This window comes from Ascaphus truei, chromosome 22 (assembly GCF_040206685.1).
Source record: "Ascaphus truei isolate aAscTru1 chromosome 22, aAscTru1.hap1, whole genome shotgun sequence".
Classification (NCBI taxonomy): Eukaryota; Metazoa; Chordata; class Amphibia; order Anura; family Ascaphidae; genus Ascaphus; species Ascaphus truei.
Window position 1 is genome coordinate 17,202,984 of NC_134504.1, and position 19,080 is coordinate 17,222,063.

At 50.6% G+C, this 19,080-nt stretch overlaps 1 protein-coding gene across 3 annotated transcripts in view; it reads left to right on the forward strand.

The window, feature by feature from the left end:
• Nucleotides 1-281: 281 nt before the first annotated feature.
• LOC142472889 (uncharacterized) overlaps nucleotides 282-19,080 on the forward strand; it is a 32,602-nt gene continuing 13,803 nt past the window's right edge. The window contains exon 1 of one of the 3 annotated variants that reach the window (XM_075580095.1): nucleotides 282-419. In XM_075580095.1, coding sequence (XP_075436210.1) covers nucleotides 363-419 — 57 coding nt within the window. In that variant the 5' untranslated portion in view covers nucleotides 282-362. Of the gene's footprint in view, nucleotides 420-11,955; nucleotides 12,808-19,080 lie in introns of those variants that run through there. The other 2 variants (XM_075580093.1, XM_075580094.1) reach the window with 2 other exon arrangements.

Sequence of the window (19,080 nt, forward strand, 5' to 3'; positions counted from 1 at the left end):
CCGCCGCTCACTTCCCTCCCTCCCCGCCGCTCACTTCCCTCCCCGCCGCTCACTTCCCTCCCTCACCGCCGCTCACTTCCCTCCCTCCCCGCGCTCACTTCCCTCCCTCACCGCCGCTCACTTCCCTCCCTCCCCGCCGCTCACTTCCCTCCCCGCCGCTCACTTCCCTCCCCACCGCTCACTTCCCTCCCTCACCGCCGCTCACTTCCCTCCCTCCCTCCCCGCCGCTCACTTCCCTCCCTCCCTCCCCCGCCGCTCACTTCCCTCCCTCCCTCCCCCGCCGCTCACTTCCCTCCCTCACAGGCGGGTGGGCAGGCAGCCTCCGGAAGGACCCCCTTCCTCCTGTAGCCGCCTCCGGTAAGATGGCGGCACCAAGTGGGCGAGCAGCCTCCGGAAGGACCTCCTGCAGCTGCCCCCCGGTAAGATGGCAACGCACAGCGGACAGACGGGGGGTGGTATTCAGTCAGGAGAGAGGGGGGGGGAGTCAGTCAGGAGAGAGGGGGGGGGGTCAGTCAGGAGAGAGGGGGGAGGAGTCAGTCAGGAGAGAGGGGGGAGTCAGTCAGGAGAGAGGGGGGGGAGGGACTCAGGGGAGAGGGGGGGAGGGAGTCAGGAGAGGGGGGAAGGGAGTCAGGAGAGGGTGGGGGAGAGAGTGGGAGAGAGGGAGTCAGGAGAGAGGGGGGGAGAGAGGGAGTCGAGAGAGGGAGTCAGGAGAGAGGGGAGAGAGAGGGAGTCAGGAGAGAGGGGTGGTAGAGAGGGAGTCAGGAGAGAGGGTGGGGGAGAGTCAGGAGAGAGGGGGAGAGAGGGAGTCAGGAGAAAGGGGGGGGGAGAGAGGGAGTCAGGAAAGATTGAGTCAGGAAAGAGGAGGGGGAGGGAGTCAAGAGAGAGGGGTGGGAGGGAGTCATGAGAGAAGGGGGGGAAGCCTGAACAGCTGTGAAGAGGAGGGGAAGGGAGTTGAGAGGGAGGATGGGGGAGCCAGAACATTACATCACGGGCAACGCCGGGTATACCAGCTAGTGTTAGATAAAGGAGGAGCCAGGTGTACGGGGCGAATAGGGACAGAGTTGATGTACTAGATTAGACATTAAAAAAGTTATGGTGAGTAAAAAAAAAAGTGCCAGAAACCCTGCACTATACAGTGTACAGCAAATACAAATTCTACTCGTGGGCGCATGTGCACGTCTCAGACAGGTCTGCAACCCTGTCTTTCCCTATCATCGTGTGGCAAACAGTGCTTCCACTTCCGCAAAGGATTCTGGGTAGGGATATGCAGTATGCCGTAAAATGATCTTTGACTTTACTGGGGTTTCTTGGTCATTTTGGTCATTGTTCCCCATTGATACCCGCTGGATTGTAGGTATATATTATAAGATGGCTCAGGACATTACTTGAAGCGCATTACCAGTGTGTTCATAATGGCTTGCCCCAATTCTTACAGCGTGCCTATTTTGCTGAATGTCTCACTGGTCAGAGACTTTGCAAACACCGAAGCAGCTAGAAGTCATTTAAAAAAAAAATAGGCATTTGAGAGCCTCTAGTTTAACTTGACAGTTTATGGCCGGCAAAGCCAAAAATAAGTGGGATTAAATAATGGATTAGCAACGATTGCCAAAAAAGTAACGGCAATGTTATAGATTCAAGCAACAATAATAACTTTGTAAGGAAACATTCGGATCCAGTTACTTTCCATTAGGGAGCCTTCATGGGCCTGAGATCTAGAAAACCACAGGAGTACTAGGAGAGACACATCAGTAATGACCATCACTCATTCCGGCGATCAGAAGGACGCTGACGCATGCCAAGCCGAGTTTTATTAAGGGGAGGACTGACTTATTTCTGCGCTGCCATTTTCTGTGGGATTTCAGAGTTAAAGGTTCATTGTGGAGCCTCTTGCCTATTAGAGCAAGATGAAACAAATGAGTTTAGTGGCTTAAACATAGTCCCCGGTGAGTGCTTAATGTCACACATACACATAAGATGTAATGTGGTACTGGCAGCTTCCACCAAGTGGAACCCAATTGCTGGAATTGGGTTGATATTACAGGTCAGGCTTGAGGTTCCCTGGCATAGTTTTCGTAGGGGGATTTGATTTTGGCTTTCCACTACGCTGCTGCTATTAGTTTCATATGTGCCTGCATCACTTTCGTGTATATATACCTTCAAGTCATCCAATCTTCAAACAGCACGTATATTATGATTACCTGGCATTGGGTTGGGTGCCTGAATATTATACAAGGCGGGCTGGAAATTTGAACCTCAACATTATAGGATGGATGGGAAAAAGAGGTTAGTGGTAATGCAGTTTTGGCACCCTGGCTGCGTGTCATAGTGAGACTGGAATACAGTTCTGGGTTTTCAAGTCTCTGTTGTCCATAGGGAGAGACAGGGCTATGCAACTTAGAACACTGGTCCACGGGGATCAGAGTTAGAACACTGGTGCACGGGAATCAGAGTTACAACAGTGGTGCACAGGGATCAGAGTTAGAACACTGGAGCACGGGATCAGAATTAGAACACTGGAGCACGGGGATCAGAGTTAGAACACTGGAGCACGGGGATCAGAGTTAGAACACTGGAGCACGGGGATCAGAGTTAGAACACTGGTGCACAGGGATCAGAGTTAGAACACTGGAGCACGGGGATCAGAGTTAGAACACTGGTGCACAGGGATCAGAGTTAGAACACTGGTGCACAGGGATCAGAGTTAGAACACTGGAGCACGGGGATCAGAGTTAGAACACTGGTGCACGGGGATCAGAGTTAGAACACTGGAGCACGAGGATCAGAGTTAGAACACTGGAGCACAGGGATCAGAGTTAGAACACTGGAGCACAGGGATCAGAGTTAGAACACTGGAGCACGGGGATCAGAGTTAGAACACTGGAGCACGGGGATCAGAGTTAGAACACTGGAGCACGGGGATCAGAGTTAGAACACTGGAGCACGGGGATCAGAGTTAGAACACTGGAGCACGGGGATCAGAGTTAGAACACTGGAGCACGGGGATCAGAGTTAGAACACTGGAGCACGGGGATCAGAGTTAGAACACTGGAGCACGGGGATCAGAGTTAGAACACTGGAGCACGGGGATCAGAGTTAGAACACTGGAGCACGGGGATCAGAGTTAGAACACTGGAGCACGGGGATCAGAGTTAGAACACTGGAGCACGGGGATCAGAGTTAGAACACTGGAGCACGGGGATCAGAGTTAGAACACTGGAGCACGGGGATCAGAGTTAGAACACTGGAGCACGGGGATCAGAGTTAGAACACTGGTAAATGAGGATCATAGATAGAACACTGGTGCACAGGGATCAGAGTTAGAACACTGGTGCACGGGGATCAGAGTTAGAACACTGGTGCACGGAGATCAGAGTTAGAACACTGGTGCACAGGGATCAGAGTTAGAACACTGGAGCACGGGGATCAGAGTTACAACACTGGTGCACAGGGATCAGAGTTAGAACACTGGTGCACGGGGATCAGAGTTAGAACACTGGAGCACGGGGATCAGATGGAGACAAAAGAGAAAAAGGGGGAGCATAGGTTGAGGTATACTAAATGATAACGAATTGTTTAGCTTGGGATTGTAAGTTCCCGATCTAATGAACGTGGGGACAGTAGAGTGTGTGATAACAAAAACACTTACACGGCCTTGTGTAAATGCTGTCACATCAAGGTTTCTTTTCTTTCTTTCCTCTGGGTTCTCCTGGTACGAAGTTTCTTTTCTTCGGTTTCTTTAGCTGCCTTGGTTGCAAGGCCTACAGTAGCATAGTAGTGAGTTCCAACATCAAGGTACCTGCAGGTCGCGAGGCTGGCCGGGAGCTGTTTCTCTGTCCCCTTCTTACCCTCTCGCCTCCCGGAGTGTCAGTTGATGACCTGGTTGAAGAAGAGGGAGGGGCTTGGGGATGTTTGAATCAGACAAGAGCCTGGAATCAGTTGGTTCCCCAGTTTAATAGTACCAGCACACACAGTTGGCCAATAGTACCAGCAGCTGCCAATCAGGATGGAGGAAGCTGCCCAGCCCTCTAGCAGCGGCCCTGCTCTCTCCCTGCTCCCACGGCCCCCCAAGCCGGTCAGGTGACTATGTCCAGAGAGGTAATACCGGCATACACGTCCAGAGAGGTAATACCGGTATACAGATACACGCCCAGAGAGGTAATACCGGTATACACATAAACGCCCAGAGAGGTAATACCGGTATACACATACACGCCCATAGAGGTAATACCGGTATACACATACACACCCAGAGAGGTAATACCGGTATACACATACACGCCCAGAGAGGTAATACCGCTATACACATACACGCCCAGAGAGGTAATACCGGTATACACATACACGCCCAGAGAGATAATACCGGTATACACATACACGCACAGAGAGATAATACCGGTATACACATACACACCCAGAGAGGTAATACCGGTGTAGCCCCCTGTAAACAGCATGGGCTACTAAAGCTTCCTACTACTGTGGTAAGCCCTGTTAAAGACAGGCCCCAGTAGTAATCATGGGTTTTCCCTCTTGCAAAGCCCTGCCTGCTTGATTAATACAAGCCTGTCTCTGCTGCCAGCCTGGGCAGAGGGGAGGTCTTGTTGATGTCATGAGGGGCGGGGCTGACCAAACTTAGTGCGGTTCCTGTGTGCTCTGAGTGCTAGTTCATGCTCGGGCGACAGAGGAGTGAGGAGTCATGCTCTGGCGAGAGAGTGAGTCAGTCTAGCTCTGGAGTTCGTGGGTGCAGGAGTGTCTGACTGGACAGTCAGACAGAGAGAGTTAGCTAGGTTCCGGAGGAGTAGGGCCTAGTGAGTTATAGGTGGATCCATGCCTCTCACCCTGCTTAGGGGGTGAGGGAAGAGCTAGCCCCACCGTAGCGCCCTCGGTTGCGGGTGGAGGCAGGGAGAAAGATACCCTTCAGACCATCCTGAGGAGAACGATCTGGTGGAGAGGAGGAGGCATATCGTGTACTGGTATTACCGTGCTGCTATTACTGCCCTGCCGAGAGTGAGTACAATAAAGACTCTGTTACTTTCATCACTTGTGCCGTGTGATTCTGGAGCATTCACCCCGGGACCAAGGGGGTTCTTCTATAAGGGTCTCTTCCCATATCTCTGGGAATTAAAGGAGATGGAGGCGCTGCACCACTAAGACACCATGGAGGCCAATACCTCAGAAGCCTGGTCCTGTCTCCCCCAATAACATCGCGGGAAGCTCAGGCCCTCCTGTTCCAAACAGGTATGCACCACCCATCACCATGTAATCGGCCCTCACGCACCCTAGATACATCAGTTGAGTCTAGGGGGGGGGGACAAGGGTTACATTTGGTGGCGCTGCTGAGATATGGATGCCAGGACAGGTCAGGCTTATAGCAAAGCGGAACGGGCAGAGTGAGATGCACTCTCCGTGCAGGTGCTGGAGAGAGAAGGGTGTAATTGCCGGTACCTAGCTATCACCCAGACAGACGCACCACAGAGCACTTGCACGTAGACATCGAGAGTACAGTACATAGGAGGAGAGGAGTTCTGCTAAGCCTAGGGTAGAAGCCACCTCATTTTAGTGGGCAACAGACAGTATGAGGATGCAGAGTTTACAGTTGGAGGGAGATCATTGTCTAGGTACGAGATACCCATTAGACATGGAGAATAGGGCACAGGCACATTTGGAGGGAGTATCCAAGATGGCGGCCATCCCTACATGTGCTCCGCGGAGCAGGAGAGGCGAGCTACAATGGCGGTTCCCGCCAAGCCTGGAGTGAGCACGTGAGAATTGCAAAAAGACTGTGAGACAGTTGTGGCGGGAAATGTTCAAGAGTCTGGCGCCAAACCCAGATTCCTTGCAAGAGGAGCGGCGTGAAAGCCCACCCACCTGTGCTGTGACTGGTCAGAAAGCCAGGCTACGTCACATTGAAGGAGAGAAAGCCCCGCCTCTGGATTCCACCAGAGGGAGGAGGCCCAAGGATAGCCAATCAGGAGAGTCCTCCCCAGCGAAGGGAGGGACAGGAAGTGAGAGCGAGGAGCTTCATTTCTGCTTGACAGTCACAGAGAGCGGAGCTGTGCAATTGAACTGTTCCAATCCTGCGAGAACTATGTCCGAGATGAATACTACCGTGGTCCAAGTACCAGGCGGCCTGCTGGTAATCCAGATCGCGGATCAAGAATACCTGCGGTGCCTGTGCGCCCATTGCGGGGTACCCGGCGAGGTACCCAGCACTAAAGCACGGTGCTCCTTGTGTGGCACATACTATTTGTGGCCTACGGAGTCGGAACAGATGACCAATACCCCACGGGGTGCCTCTCCAGGAACGATATCGGAGGTGGCGGAGAGCAGCGAGAGAACGGCCCTGGTTCCCCATTACAAGCGAGCGGGAAGAACTCAGGCCCTACAGGCTGTGGAGCCGAAAGAACCGTCCAAGGAGAAGAGCGCGACCGCAGTGGAGGTACCGGAGCACGCCAGCTTCGTACCTATACCCACTGGCTGTATCGCCGAAGATTCTGGTGACTCCCGAGCGGAGGAGCCGATCATAATTTCATCCGAAGAGGAGGTTGGTGTACCATCGGTGGCGATGCGCCTACCGGCAAACCACCCCAGCGGCATCAAGGAGGAGCAGCCGAGCGCGGACCCCGTTCGACAGCGAGGGCTGGTGCGGCCGGAGGCCCGAAGCAGTCCCACGACCGTGGTGACTCCCAGTGCGGAGGAGATGGCGATCGATGCGACCCTCGAGGAGCCTGATCTCATCAAAAAGCAGCGTAGCGGTAAGGAGACTCCACCCCCTCCTTATTCCCTCCAAAAGGAGCCCGCAACCATGGCAGACGAGAAAGAGAGGCTTGAGGCCTACTTGTTCGGCCGTGAACCGGATGCTCCGACAACGCCCATGCCGGTCTTCGACGTACTTCCAGTGCATGACCACGGAGCGGATGGCGATTCTGCAGGCACACCTGATGACGTCATTTCCGGTTCCACCGGAAAGAGGAGGCCGGAAGTGCTGTTCTCATCACGGCGCATAGAGCAGGTCCTTGCCTGGTATACCCTACGGGGCCGAGGTCCATCACGAGAGGCGCAAAGCATGGCGGAGCGCGAGTCAAAGAAAGCATCCGTTGGTCGCGGGATTACCCGCTTGCTGGACATTGATTTGGACGTTGCCCCAGCCCCTAGCTCCACTACCCCTGCCCCGTCACGAGTGGTGCCACCGGGACCTACCAGGGATAAGTTGTGTAAATTTCCCAAATACTCCAACGACTTGCGGGATTGGGAACTAAGTGATGAGGGGTCTGATGGGGAGATACCGTATTCAAGCGTAATACCTGTGCCTAACCCTGTACCGTTTTGTCCTACAGCTAGAGGGAGAGCCCATGGGTCACACACTCCAGCAGAGGCTGGGCCTTCCAGAACAGTGGTGCATAAGATGAACCCCACCAGGTACATAAATGCCAAAGGGAGGAGAGATTGCTCGCGATCTACTGATGCGGGTACGTCCGGTGTATCGTCTCAGGTCGAGTCAGAGGTAGAGCGCACAAGTCATTCCACAGAGTACGAGCACCGTGACAAGTGGTGGGCACCCTTATTCACCGGTTACCACGAGGGGATGGACCATACCTGGTTCCTGCTCATAAAGAATAATGTTGTTGATCATTGGTGGGTGGCGGGTTCTTTCACTCAACAGGAGGTGGAGGATGAGCTAGACCATAGGTACAGGGAGATAGAACAAAAGCTCATTGTGCCGAGAGGCCCTAGTATTCTGTATGATGAGGTAGCGCCGGAAGAGCCTGTGGTTTGGGTACTGCCAAGCAGGACGGGTAACAGAACGCTCATCAAATTGAGTAGGGCTGACAGAGCCATAGTGGCTAGATACCGACAGTCACACGGTTATGACTACCCTTATGTGCCTGAGCCTATCATGCAGGAGATTGAAGCGAATAGAGACAGTTGGTTAAGAGAGGCGGTCCAAGAGTACTTACGAACCAAGTTTGGTAAGGCCGGTTATCACAACGAAGACATAATTAGCGAACTGGTGCGCATATGGAGCATAGGGAGATGTATTTACATGCATAATGTGAGTTATCGACCAGAACATGGGTCAGTTCAGTCATTTGCTGTAACGGTCACTGATCACAACGGCAGGAAGATAAGGAAGCCGGATCCTAAGCATTATTATTAGGTTCTCCATGTTAGGAGTAACTGGATTCAGTGTGTGATAATTACTACCTCAAGATGTTATGACCCTGTGTGTATAACCTGTGTTTGTTCCCCTGGTTGTTCACTGCAGGATGGTACTGCCAAAGCTAGGTCCAAGTGGGGACCATTGGATTCCACCATAGGGAGAGTGTAGCCCCCTGTAAACAGCATGGGCTACTAAATCTTCCTACTACTGTGGTAAGCCCTGTTAAAGACAGGCCCCAGTAGTAATCATGGGTTTTCCCTCTTGCAAAGCCCTGCCTGCTTGATTAATACAAGCCTGTCTCTGCTGCCAGCCTGGGCAGAGGGGAGGTCTTGTTGATGTCATGAGGGGCGGGGCTGACCAAACTTAGTGCGGTTCCTGTGTGCTCTGAGTGCTAGTTCATGCTCGGGCGACAGAGGAGTGATGAGTCATGCTCTGGCGAGAGAGTGAGTCAGTCTAGCTCTGGAGTTCGTGGGTGCAGGAGTGTCTGACTGGACAGTCAGACAGAGAGAGTTAGCTAGGTTCCGGAGGAGTAGGGCCTAGTGAGTTATAGGTGGATCCATGCCTCTCACCCTGCTTAGGGGGTGAGGGAAGAGCTAGCCCCACCGTAGCGCCCTCGGTTGCGGGTGGTGGCAGGGAGAAAGATACCCTTCAGACCATCCTGAGGAGAACGATCTGGTGGAGAGGAGGAGGAGGCATATCGTGTACTGGTATTACCGTGCTGCTATTACTGCCCTGCCGAGAGTGAGTACAATAAAAGACTCTGTTACTTTCATCACTTGTGCCGTGATTCTGGAGCATTCACCCCGGGACCAAGGGGGTTCTTCTATAAGGGTCTCTTCTCATATCTCTGGGAATTAAAGGAGATGGAGGCGCTGCACCACTAAGACACCATGGAGGCCAATACCTCAGAAGCCTGGTCCTGTCTCCCCCAATAACATCGCGGGAAGCTCAGACCCTCCTGTTCCAAACAGGTATGCACCACCCAACACCATGTAATCGGCCCTCACGCACCCTAGATACATCAGTTGAGTCTAGGGGGGGGGGGGGGGAACAAGGGTTACACCGGTATACACATACACGCCCAGAGAGGTAATACCGGTATACACATACACGCCCAGAGAGGTAATACCGCTATACACATACACCCCCAGAGAGGTAATACCGGTATACACAAACACGCCCAGAGAGGTAATACCGGTATACACATACACGCACAGAGAGGTAATACCGGTATACACATACACGCCCAGAGAGGTAATACCGCTATACACATACACGCCCAGAGAGGTAATACCGGTATACACATACATGTCCAGAGAGGTAATACCGGTATTCACACACACGCTCAGAGAGGTAATACCGGTATACACATACACGCCCAGAGAGGTAATACCGGTATACACATACACGTCCAGTATTATCTCATTTATTACTGGGCAGAGTGTCCAAATACAGGACAGTCTGGTTCAATTCTGGACACTTGTAGCAACCCTAAGCTTCAAGGTCTGACCGTATCACCATCTGCTGCTGGAGACTATGAAGGTTGGAGCTGCAAAATGTATTTTTACTGTTATTCACTTACTAATTTGTTTATTTCATCGCACTTCCCACTGGGAGCACTTCTTTACTGTTCTGCTCTATATATCTCAAGGCAAAGTGACACCATAGGAAGGTCTCAGTTTGGGTTCCCTGCACCAAGGAGCTAGCAATCTGGTATCGTGCCCCCTGAGCATGTCCTGCTGCTTCCTAAATGTTTTTCTCAGCATTAAAAAAATCAGGATTTTTCTTTATCTCTAGCGCCTGCGGTTACCATGGTAACCTTTACACTGGGTTCCATTTTAACCTCCCGGACACTGCATACTTCGAACGCTTCTGTCTCCTGAATGGAGTGGCAGATTTTAAAAAGAAAACAGTGTCGGAGAGGGGTGAGAAGAGATCTTTTTAAAACTGCAGACCAAGCAATATCCTACATATGTGGTTTTTTTAATAAATCAGTTCTGTACTATGAGAAAATACTTATAGCATTTTTTTTCTTTCACAACTCTGAATGACATTTTTAATGTATTATAATGTAACATGCATTTTTTTGTTTCTACATGTCATCCCCTTCCTCTTCTGAAACAGGCTCTGGCACACCCCTTTTTGAGCCCTGCCCTCTCTCTAGCAGTGCACTAATTGTATCTAGTGACTGCCTGGTCACATTATCTTCCCCACAGAACTTTTGCATCTTTGGTCCTCTTCTGCTGCACTGACAGCCATTTAGTGAACCCCCGAGCCGAATCTTCGCCAATCGATCACAGGAGAACAGATCGATCGGCAACTTCGCTAATTGCTTATCACTGTGTGGATTTTATCGATGCGCATATTAAAAGGGAAAACAAATAAAATTAAAGAGAAAAAAAAAACCCGGCGGCTTGGACTGCGGCTTTAAGTAAGTAAAAGGCACAGATACCAAAGACGTTGATGGAGCTCCAAAAGAACAGCACTGAGAAAACCCAGGGATGTTTGATCCCTGGTTACAGATAGCTGGAACGCTGGCTCAGAGCCAGTCCAAAATTCACTAACCCCAACTTAGTGGAGCGTTTTATAGCATTGTAAAGACTATATTGTTTGAAACACGTCTGCCTGTATTTTTTTTACACGCATGCACAATCTGGCAGGCTCCCAAAACAACCAAGAAGTGGCCACAGTTATCAACAGCCACCCACCTTCCAGATAATTATTGTCTAGTTCCCCCGTGGCATGCAGCGGGGGCTTGTGATTATTGTCTAGTTCCCCCGTGGCATGCAGCGGGGGCTGGTGATTATTGTCTAGTTCCCCCGTGGCAGGCAGCGGGGGCTTGGGAAGCCAAGCGGAGACTTTCTGCATTCTGTCACTCGGGACAGAAAGGGAGAAATATTCACATACAGAACACATACACACATGTATAACATAATATATATAATAATAATATTACATGTGTATATACAATTATGTGTATATATATATATATATATATATATATATATATATATATATATATATATATATATATATATATATATATATAATATTACATGTGTATATACATATATATACACACACACACACACACACACACACACACACACACACACACACACAGATGTAGCCGGAGTAACTGTTCGTGCTAGCAGGAAATCTGTGAGTTGGGATCTCATTCGGAAGAGCAGATTACCCACTGAGTTTTCTGTTCTGGGGACAGTACGTTTGGCTACACCTGTGTGTGTGTGTATCTCTCTCTCTCTGTGTGTGTGTACCTCTGTGCGTCTCTCTCTCTCTGTGTGTGTGTACCTCTGTGCGTCTCTCTCTCTCTCTGTGTATCTCTCTCTCTGTGTGTGTGTGTGTACCTCTGTGCGTCTCTCTCTCTCTGTGTGTACCTCTGTGCGTCTCTCTCTCTCTCTCTGTGCGTCTCTCTCTCTCTCTCTCTCTCTGTGTGTATTTCTCTGTATCTCCCTCTCTCTTTATCTGTGTCTCTCGCTCTGTCTCTCTCCTTTTCTGTCTCTGTCACTCTCTCTGTCTGCGTCTCTCTCCCCCTGTCTGTCTGTTTCTGTCTCTCACTGTGTATCGTTGATCGAGCCACTTGTGCTGAAGCAGGGATATCCTGAAAACCTGACCTGTTAGTGGCCCTTGAGGACTGGAGTTGGCCTCCCCTGCTCTAAACCCTTTCACTGCCAGAGGTCTGCAACACATTGCAGCACAGCCCCCTGCAGTCCCATCGAGCAGCGTACGGTTAAAGCGGTCCCCCATAGTAACTAACCTTCATTGTCTGTTTACAGGATTGGACCCGGGGCTCCTCCAGCGCTGAACCGCACTATTTCCCGCTCCGGGGGACCCCCTGTTACCGAGATACTTACTGGTGAAGTTACCGGGGGTTTACAGCCTGGTTTTTACATGGGGATTTAAATAGCCGCCCAACAGGAAGCCCCCACCGATGATGTTGCCGCTTCCCTTTGACCCTGGATTTGGCAGCCATTTTGTTTCCCCTGACAGAGATTTAAATCCGGTAACTGCACAGATACAGAGGGGTCCCGGAGCTGAAAATGGCGGGATGTGACTTTGGGGGGAACCCCGGCTCCCACCCTATTAAAAAAAAAACTGATAAGCAGGTCCGCACCTTTTTAACCCCTTGAGTGCCCGTGGGGGCCCAAGCGGTCATGTGATCGTCCATCACCGATGGCAGAACGTAAGATGAGGAGTCGCCCCACCTCCCCCCTCCAACCCGTCACAGTTTCAGAGTGCGCCGAGAACACCATCGCCCCTAAGAAAAATGCAACGTTTTTTGGGGGGTGGGTTAACGTAGCTACCAGGGGGCCTGAACCCATGATGTCCCTGAGGCGCTCAAAGGGTTAAAGGTGTGCTAGGGGCGCGTTTCCCCCACACCCGCCCGAGCGAAAGAATGGTACATTCCAGAAGTGACAGGTTGGGAGCAGTCACACAGACGAGTCACAGGGAAGGGTTACAGCAGCGTCCTGCAGGAGCTGCTTTCACTTTGCCTCCTCCCGTCGTCCCGCTGCAGGATGGGACAGTGAGGCCCGCTGCCACTTTGTACCCCCCCAAGGTCAGGGGCCATGTCTGCCTGTTCATGCCTCAGTTGCTGTTTCACACCCAGCGAGGAGGACGAGGACGAGGTAGGAACAATTAAGGAGTAAATAAAAATACGGAGGTGGGGAACAAGTCTCGGTGCTGAGTCAAACATTACACACCTACAACAGATGTTAACAGGTGGCTCAATCAGTCCATGCTTCAGCACAGGTGGCTCAATCAGTCCATGCTTCAGCACAGGTGGCTCAATCGGTCCCTGCTTCAGCACAAGTGGCTCAATCAGTCCATGCTTCAGCACAGGTGGCTCAATCGGTCCCTGCTTCAGCACAGGTGGCTCAATCAGTCCCTGCGTCAGCACAGGTGGCTCAATCAGTGGCGCAGTCTTAGACTGAGCAACTGATTGATTGAACCACCTGTGCTGAAGCAGGGATATCCATAAAACCTGTTGGTGGCCCTTGAGGACTGAGTTTGAGACCCCTGGTCTGGATCGATATCAATGCAAATATAGGATAGCAGCTGATTATATGTAACACAGGTTATACTCCATGCACAATTCCTTTTTTTTTTTTTTTTACCACTTCTACTATGTCATGGGTGGGCCAACTCGAGTCCTCAAGGGCCACCAACAGGTCAGGTTTTCAGGATATCCCTGCTTCAGCACAGGTGGCTCAGCCAGTCCCTGCTTCAGCACATGTGGCTCAATCAGCGGCTCAGTCGAGAAAGACCAAGCCACTGATTGAGCCACCTGTGCTTAAGGAGGGATATCCTGAATACCTGACCTGTTGGTGGCCCTGGAGTGGAGAACCCCCTTGTCTTAACGCCTTTGTCGCCAGAGGAAAGTGCACCGCTTTGCAGCATCCGCAGGCAGTCAAGGAGTTAATAGGAAGTAACTATCGGAGCCCATATCTGTGCCAAGTGACACAGACACGGATAACAGGGTTTGGCCCTGTGGGGTAATTACAGTCCTTCAAGGAAATAGGTTTAGGGTCATCAGCTGATCTCGGGCTGCTGGGGAGGGGTTGGGCCGGCTGCTATTATGTTCTGTACCAGTTAGCGAAGTCGCCTTTTAAAGCAGCCATTTCCCCCGCAAGGCTGTAAATATGTAGCTGAAACCAGGTTTTTGTGTCCCCTGAGTGTGCCTGGTCTTTATTTCTTTCAAATGGGTTTTTTTTTAGTGGTAGCCTGATTTTCATCATCTCTAACTTCTGAAGGGATCATGGTAATAACCTTTAGACTGCGCCGGGGAGAGCTCCATTTTAAGTTCCCGGGCACTTAATATTTCAAACACTTATATCTCCTGAACGGAGCCGCGGATTTTAGAAATAAAAGCAGCGTTGGAAAGGGGACGAGAAGGTCTCTTTAAACAAAATGCTGGAAAAAATATGGGTGTTCAGCGCAGACTGCTGCATTAAGGGTATGCACGGGGGAGGAAGGGTATATAAACATGATTAAGCCTGGCCTTGCGTTGCCAGGTGCAGCTGGCTGGTATGCCCAGTGCTATTACATGAAAGTAGTGGGACTGTGCTTGATTTATTAAACATTGTGGCAATGTTTTTCTGGACTGTATTTAAAAAATGTTTTAAGGTTTTCTTAAAAATAATTTTAAAAAAATTGAATTTGTTATTTTAAAAAAAAAACGGCACATTTTTGCAATGTAAAAATATTCACGAAATCACTGCAGTTTGAAAATAGCCGCCACTCAAATTGTCTTTTTGCCTCAAAAACCTTTTTTAAACTCAAACGTATGTAAATATTAAAGACTTGGGCAGAGGAAAGTAAATCCGCAAAATAAGACAATTTCACTCACGTTTTTCGTCCTAAAATTACCCGGAAAATATTGGCGACTGTTTGATTCCACCTTCCTGAAAATTCCAACGCCCCCCTCCCCAAAAAAGCTAAGCGAATGTATACATCACCGCCCCCCGCCACTGGTTCTGCCACGTGCATAGGTGACACGCAGCATTGCCACTGTAAGTGTATAGTCACATCCACTAACGCCCCCTCTTAGGAGGAGCCGTGGTCACGCAAAGAGTTTGCTGAGCAAACAGCATGGCCGCTGAGTTCATGGCTCAGTCCGTCAGCCAATAGAAAAGCGGCTTTCTTACGGTGACCCTGGCTATCCACTATATTTGGGGGTTTTTTTTGTGTCAACGCTGGCTCAAACCCTCCACCTTCCCCCCCTTCACTCCCTGACCGCTCCCAAAAAATCTGTAGAACCGGGGTGTTACCATTAAAACAGCAATCCATGGCAGCAGATTTTTTTGCGAATTGTTTTATATATCAATTGACGCAGGGGGTCTCCATTGCAGAGCCCCGTTAATTTCAGCTCCGGTGTCACCCTGCTTCCCGAGATAGTTACATAGTTACATATAGTTACATAGTAGACGAGGTTGAAAAAAGACGTAGGGTTCATCAAGTTCAACCTGTGCTAAATTTAGACAACAGATATTTATTGATCCAGAGGAAGGCAAACAAAAAACTCCATAGTCATATCATCTAATGATATCTCGTAAGGGGAAAAATAAATTCCTTCCTGACTCCAAGAATTGGCAATCGGATTAATCCCTGGATCAACATCCTTCCCATGTATACTTATTTGGCATATCCCTGTATACCTTTCCTTTCTAAAAATATGTCCAACCTCTAAAGTAGGTGCCAGCAGCTGCTCTCCTGGGCTACCAGGGTTCACAATACATATTCTGGAAGCCAGAGGTTCACGTGGTGATGACTTAGCTCAGATAGTGTCAACTCGGCCCTCTTTTCCAAGCACGACAAGGTCTGTTTCTTTTCTTACTTTATTTTGGAGAAAGCAGGGAAAAAACAGTCTCTTGTGTAGAGGTGTAGGTCTAAATATCTCTGTGTGTGCTTAGTAGTAAAGGGAGGTGAAAAGATAATCCTGCAGCACCATTACAGGGGTTACAGCAAGGTACTCACTCGTCCAGTGGTGTGGTGGAAAAGGAAATGGCAATGTATGCTGGGTAGTAAGATAGTCTGGGAACAGACCATCTGTGGGCAGAGCAGAGGGGGAGAAAGCAGACTAGCCCATTTGAGAGAGAGGCTGGGGCTGCTATGGCAACTCACAGGAGTGTCTGGGGGAGCTACAACATGTAGCAATAATGTTGCATCTCTAATACAGCAAGCTGCTGGGAGAGGGGAAATGGCACTGTATTTATCACACAAGCACTGTGTTTGTGTGCAGAACCAAACACATACAGCTGGCACTAATAAGCTGGCAAGCAGGGCTGCGAGGAAAGGGGGGGGGGTGAAACAGAAGTGCAGACAGGAGTATTCCTGTTCCATGACACTCCCCGTCTGGTATCTGTAGATACCACTATATAACAGGCTATGTGGAACATATGTGCAATGCAAACATAACATAACAATGCAAAGGTCCATATTCCCATAGCAAGGTGATACCGGCCGGTACCACTGGCATCAAAGTCCTTTGGCCAACCTTCCAGTAAGGGAAGCCAGGTGGATGCACAGCTCTTGGTTAGCTTGATGCACCACAATGTCTTTTGTAAGAGTCTCTGGCACTGTTTCCTTTTAGCCTTGTGAGAAAACAGTCCTTTTGTCTCTGTAGTTTTACCCACAGAACGCATCCCCTTGTAGGTATGCCAGTCATGGTAGCCTGTCGCTCTATCACCTGGCGTTTGGCAGAAGGAGATGGCTTTTGGCTCCTTGCGGAAGCGGAACAACACTCCTGGAAGACTGGTTGTCGAACCTAGTCCAGTAAAGAGGGCGTCGTTCAGGGAGTCTCCCTGAAGCTGAGTGCTGGGGCTGAACACTATACGGATTTGATCGGGTTCCTGAGGGTGGTAGGCCCCAGATGATTGGAGGTACCGGCATTCTTCACCTTCCTTCATTAGAGGTGCTGGCTTTGCGTGGCTGGTAAGGAGTCTCTTCTGGATGGAGGCCACAAAGTTGCTTTTGGTCTCCGGCTCCCTTTGTGGGTTGCGGCGGAGCGAAGTGAGCCTAGAGATGGCAGGTTCTCTGTTGTTCAGGAGGCGTCTTTTTGGTGAACGGAATGGTGGCGGTTCACCCAGCTGCCCGGTCCGTCTTTAACGAGCTCCTTGACTGTTAACCTCGGGAATCCTCTATCTTCACTCAATGGTGTTTGTTTGTCGTCCCTTGTTGTCTGGAACGCTGTGCACTGTAGGTCAACGGTGCATTTCTCTTGCACGAGAACATCTCCACGTAGTTTGGTGAAACGCTTTTGTGTCTCTTTGTTGACTGCCATCGGGAGGTTATTGTCTCCCTGGACGTAACGAAGAACAGTCTCTTTTGCCCTAGTAAAACCCTTTATGAAATGTCTCTGTGGCTGTCTCTTTTTAGATGTGTGAGAGGACAGTCCTTTTGACACTGGCTTCACCTGTGGGGCGCAATCTTTTGCGGCTATGCCAGCCGTGGCAGTTGGTTGCTTTGTCGCTTGATACTCTGTGGAGAGGAACAACTGTACACCTTAGTCGTGCCACTGCTCGTGAGAGGACTGTTTGATCGTTCATTGCCTTTTGGACGATCCCTTTGTCGGTCACCTTTGGGAGGTTACTTTCTTCTTTCGGTGGAATCGACTCATCATCCTTAGCTGTCTGGACTGCTGAGCATCCCAGGCCATTGTCACAACCCCTGATGTGAGGATGTTTTTGTTGGTCTCAGGGGTATGACCTTGTCTCTGCTCTTCACTTGGCCCTTCGGTCACTTGGAGATGGCCAAGACATGGTTCAGAGAGAGATGTGTGTCCACATTCTGTTACTACCGTTCTGCGGGCATCAACGTAGTCTTGCCCGTGCTCTTTGTTGGTGCACGCGTTGCCCACTATCACCCATCCTAGGTCAAGTCTTTGGGCGTATGGCGCGTTGTGGGGTCCGTTATGCTGTTTACGGACTTTATGTACCCTCATGATGTCCCTACCGAGCAGCAGCAGGATCTTGGCGCCTTGTTCTACCGGCCGGATGTGGTTGGCTATTCCTTTGAGGTGGGGGTAATGGAGTGCCACGTCTGGTGTGGGAATCTCGTTCCTGTTTGTGGCCATGTGGTTGCACTCGATGAGTGTGGGAAGGGGCATGTTCACTTTGCCGTCTATTGAGCATATGGTGTAGCCATTCACTCTTCTCCCTGTGGTCTCCATTCGCCCTGCGCACGTTCTGAGAATGTAAGGAGAAGCACCGTCTTGTATGTTAAACATGTCGAAGAACTCTGACCTGACCAGCGATCGGTTGCTCTGGTCGTCGAGGATTGCGTACATCCGAATAGCCTTTTCATGTTGTCCCTGGGGGTGCACTGCGACAAGGCATATTTTGGAGCAGGACATTTTGTCACCTCCTTTTCCGCAAACCTCAGTGCGCTGAGATGTGACGGATGTTGACTCTCCTTCTTCTTTCTCCCCGCCATGCTCCGCTACGGAGGATGGGTTCTTGAGTTGGTGGAGTGTCAGCGCCTCTGGGTGTAACGCTGTCCCGTGCTTGTCACTTTCGCACACTGTGCATTTGATCTCTTCTTTACAGTCCCTGGCTAGGTGAGTCGTGGAACCGCAGCACTTGAAGCAAACCCCGAATTCTCCAAGTAACCTCTTGCGTTCCTCTAAGGACTTCATCCTGAACCCAAAGCACTTGTTGAGTGGGTGTGGCTTCTTGTGTATGAGACATTCCCTGTTTGGGTCCCTTGGTTCCTTGTCTCCGGCGACCGACTGATCGGGAGTAGTTTGGGTCGTGGGAGGCACGTCCGTCCTGCGGGTCGAGATGGGTGTTTGGGGGTTACCATATCTCGTCGCTGGTCTCTCGTTCCTCAGGCTGCTTGCACTGTATGTGGTTTGCGCACCTAAGAAGAAGCTGGGGTCGTTCCTCGTCCTTGCTGCTTCGCGAATGAAGCTCAAGAAAACTGAGAATGGGGGGTAGACGACTTGCTTCTCCCTTTTGTATTTGGAGCCTTGTGAGATCCATTTTTCTTGGAGGTTGAAGGGTAGCTTCTCCAGGATGGGTCTAACTCCACGAGCTGAGTCTAGGACGTTGATACCTATTATGGAATGGTCTTTCCTTGCGAACTCCAGTTCTTGCAGCAGGTCCCCAAGCTCTCGTAACTTCGAGTAGTCTTTAGTTGTGATCTTGGGGAAGCTGTCGACTCTTTTGAAGAGCGAATCCTCGACTGCTTCGGGGCTGCCGTAGGACTCTTCTAGCCTTTCCCACACTAGGTCAAGACCTACTTGGGGTTGGTGCGCGTTTGCCGCCCGCAGTCTATTCGCGTACTCTCTGGATTCGTTTCCCAGGAACTTGAATAGCAGGTTGAGCTCTTCCCTTGCTGAGAAGTCCAAGCTGTTGATTGCGTCTTTGAACGTGAACTTCCACGTCCGGTAGTTCTCAGGG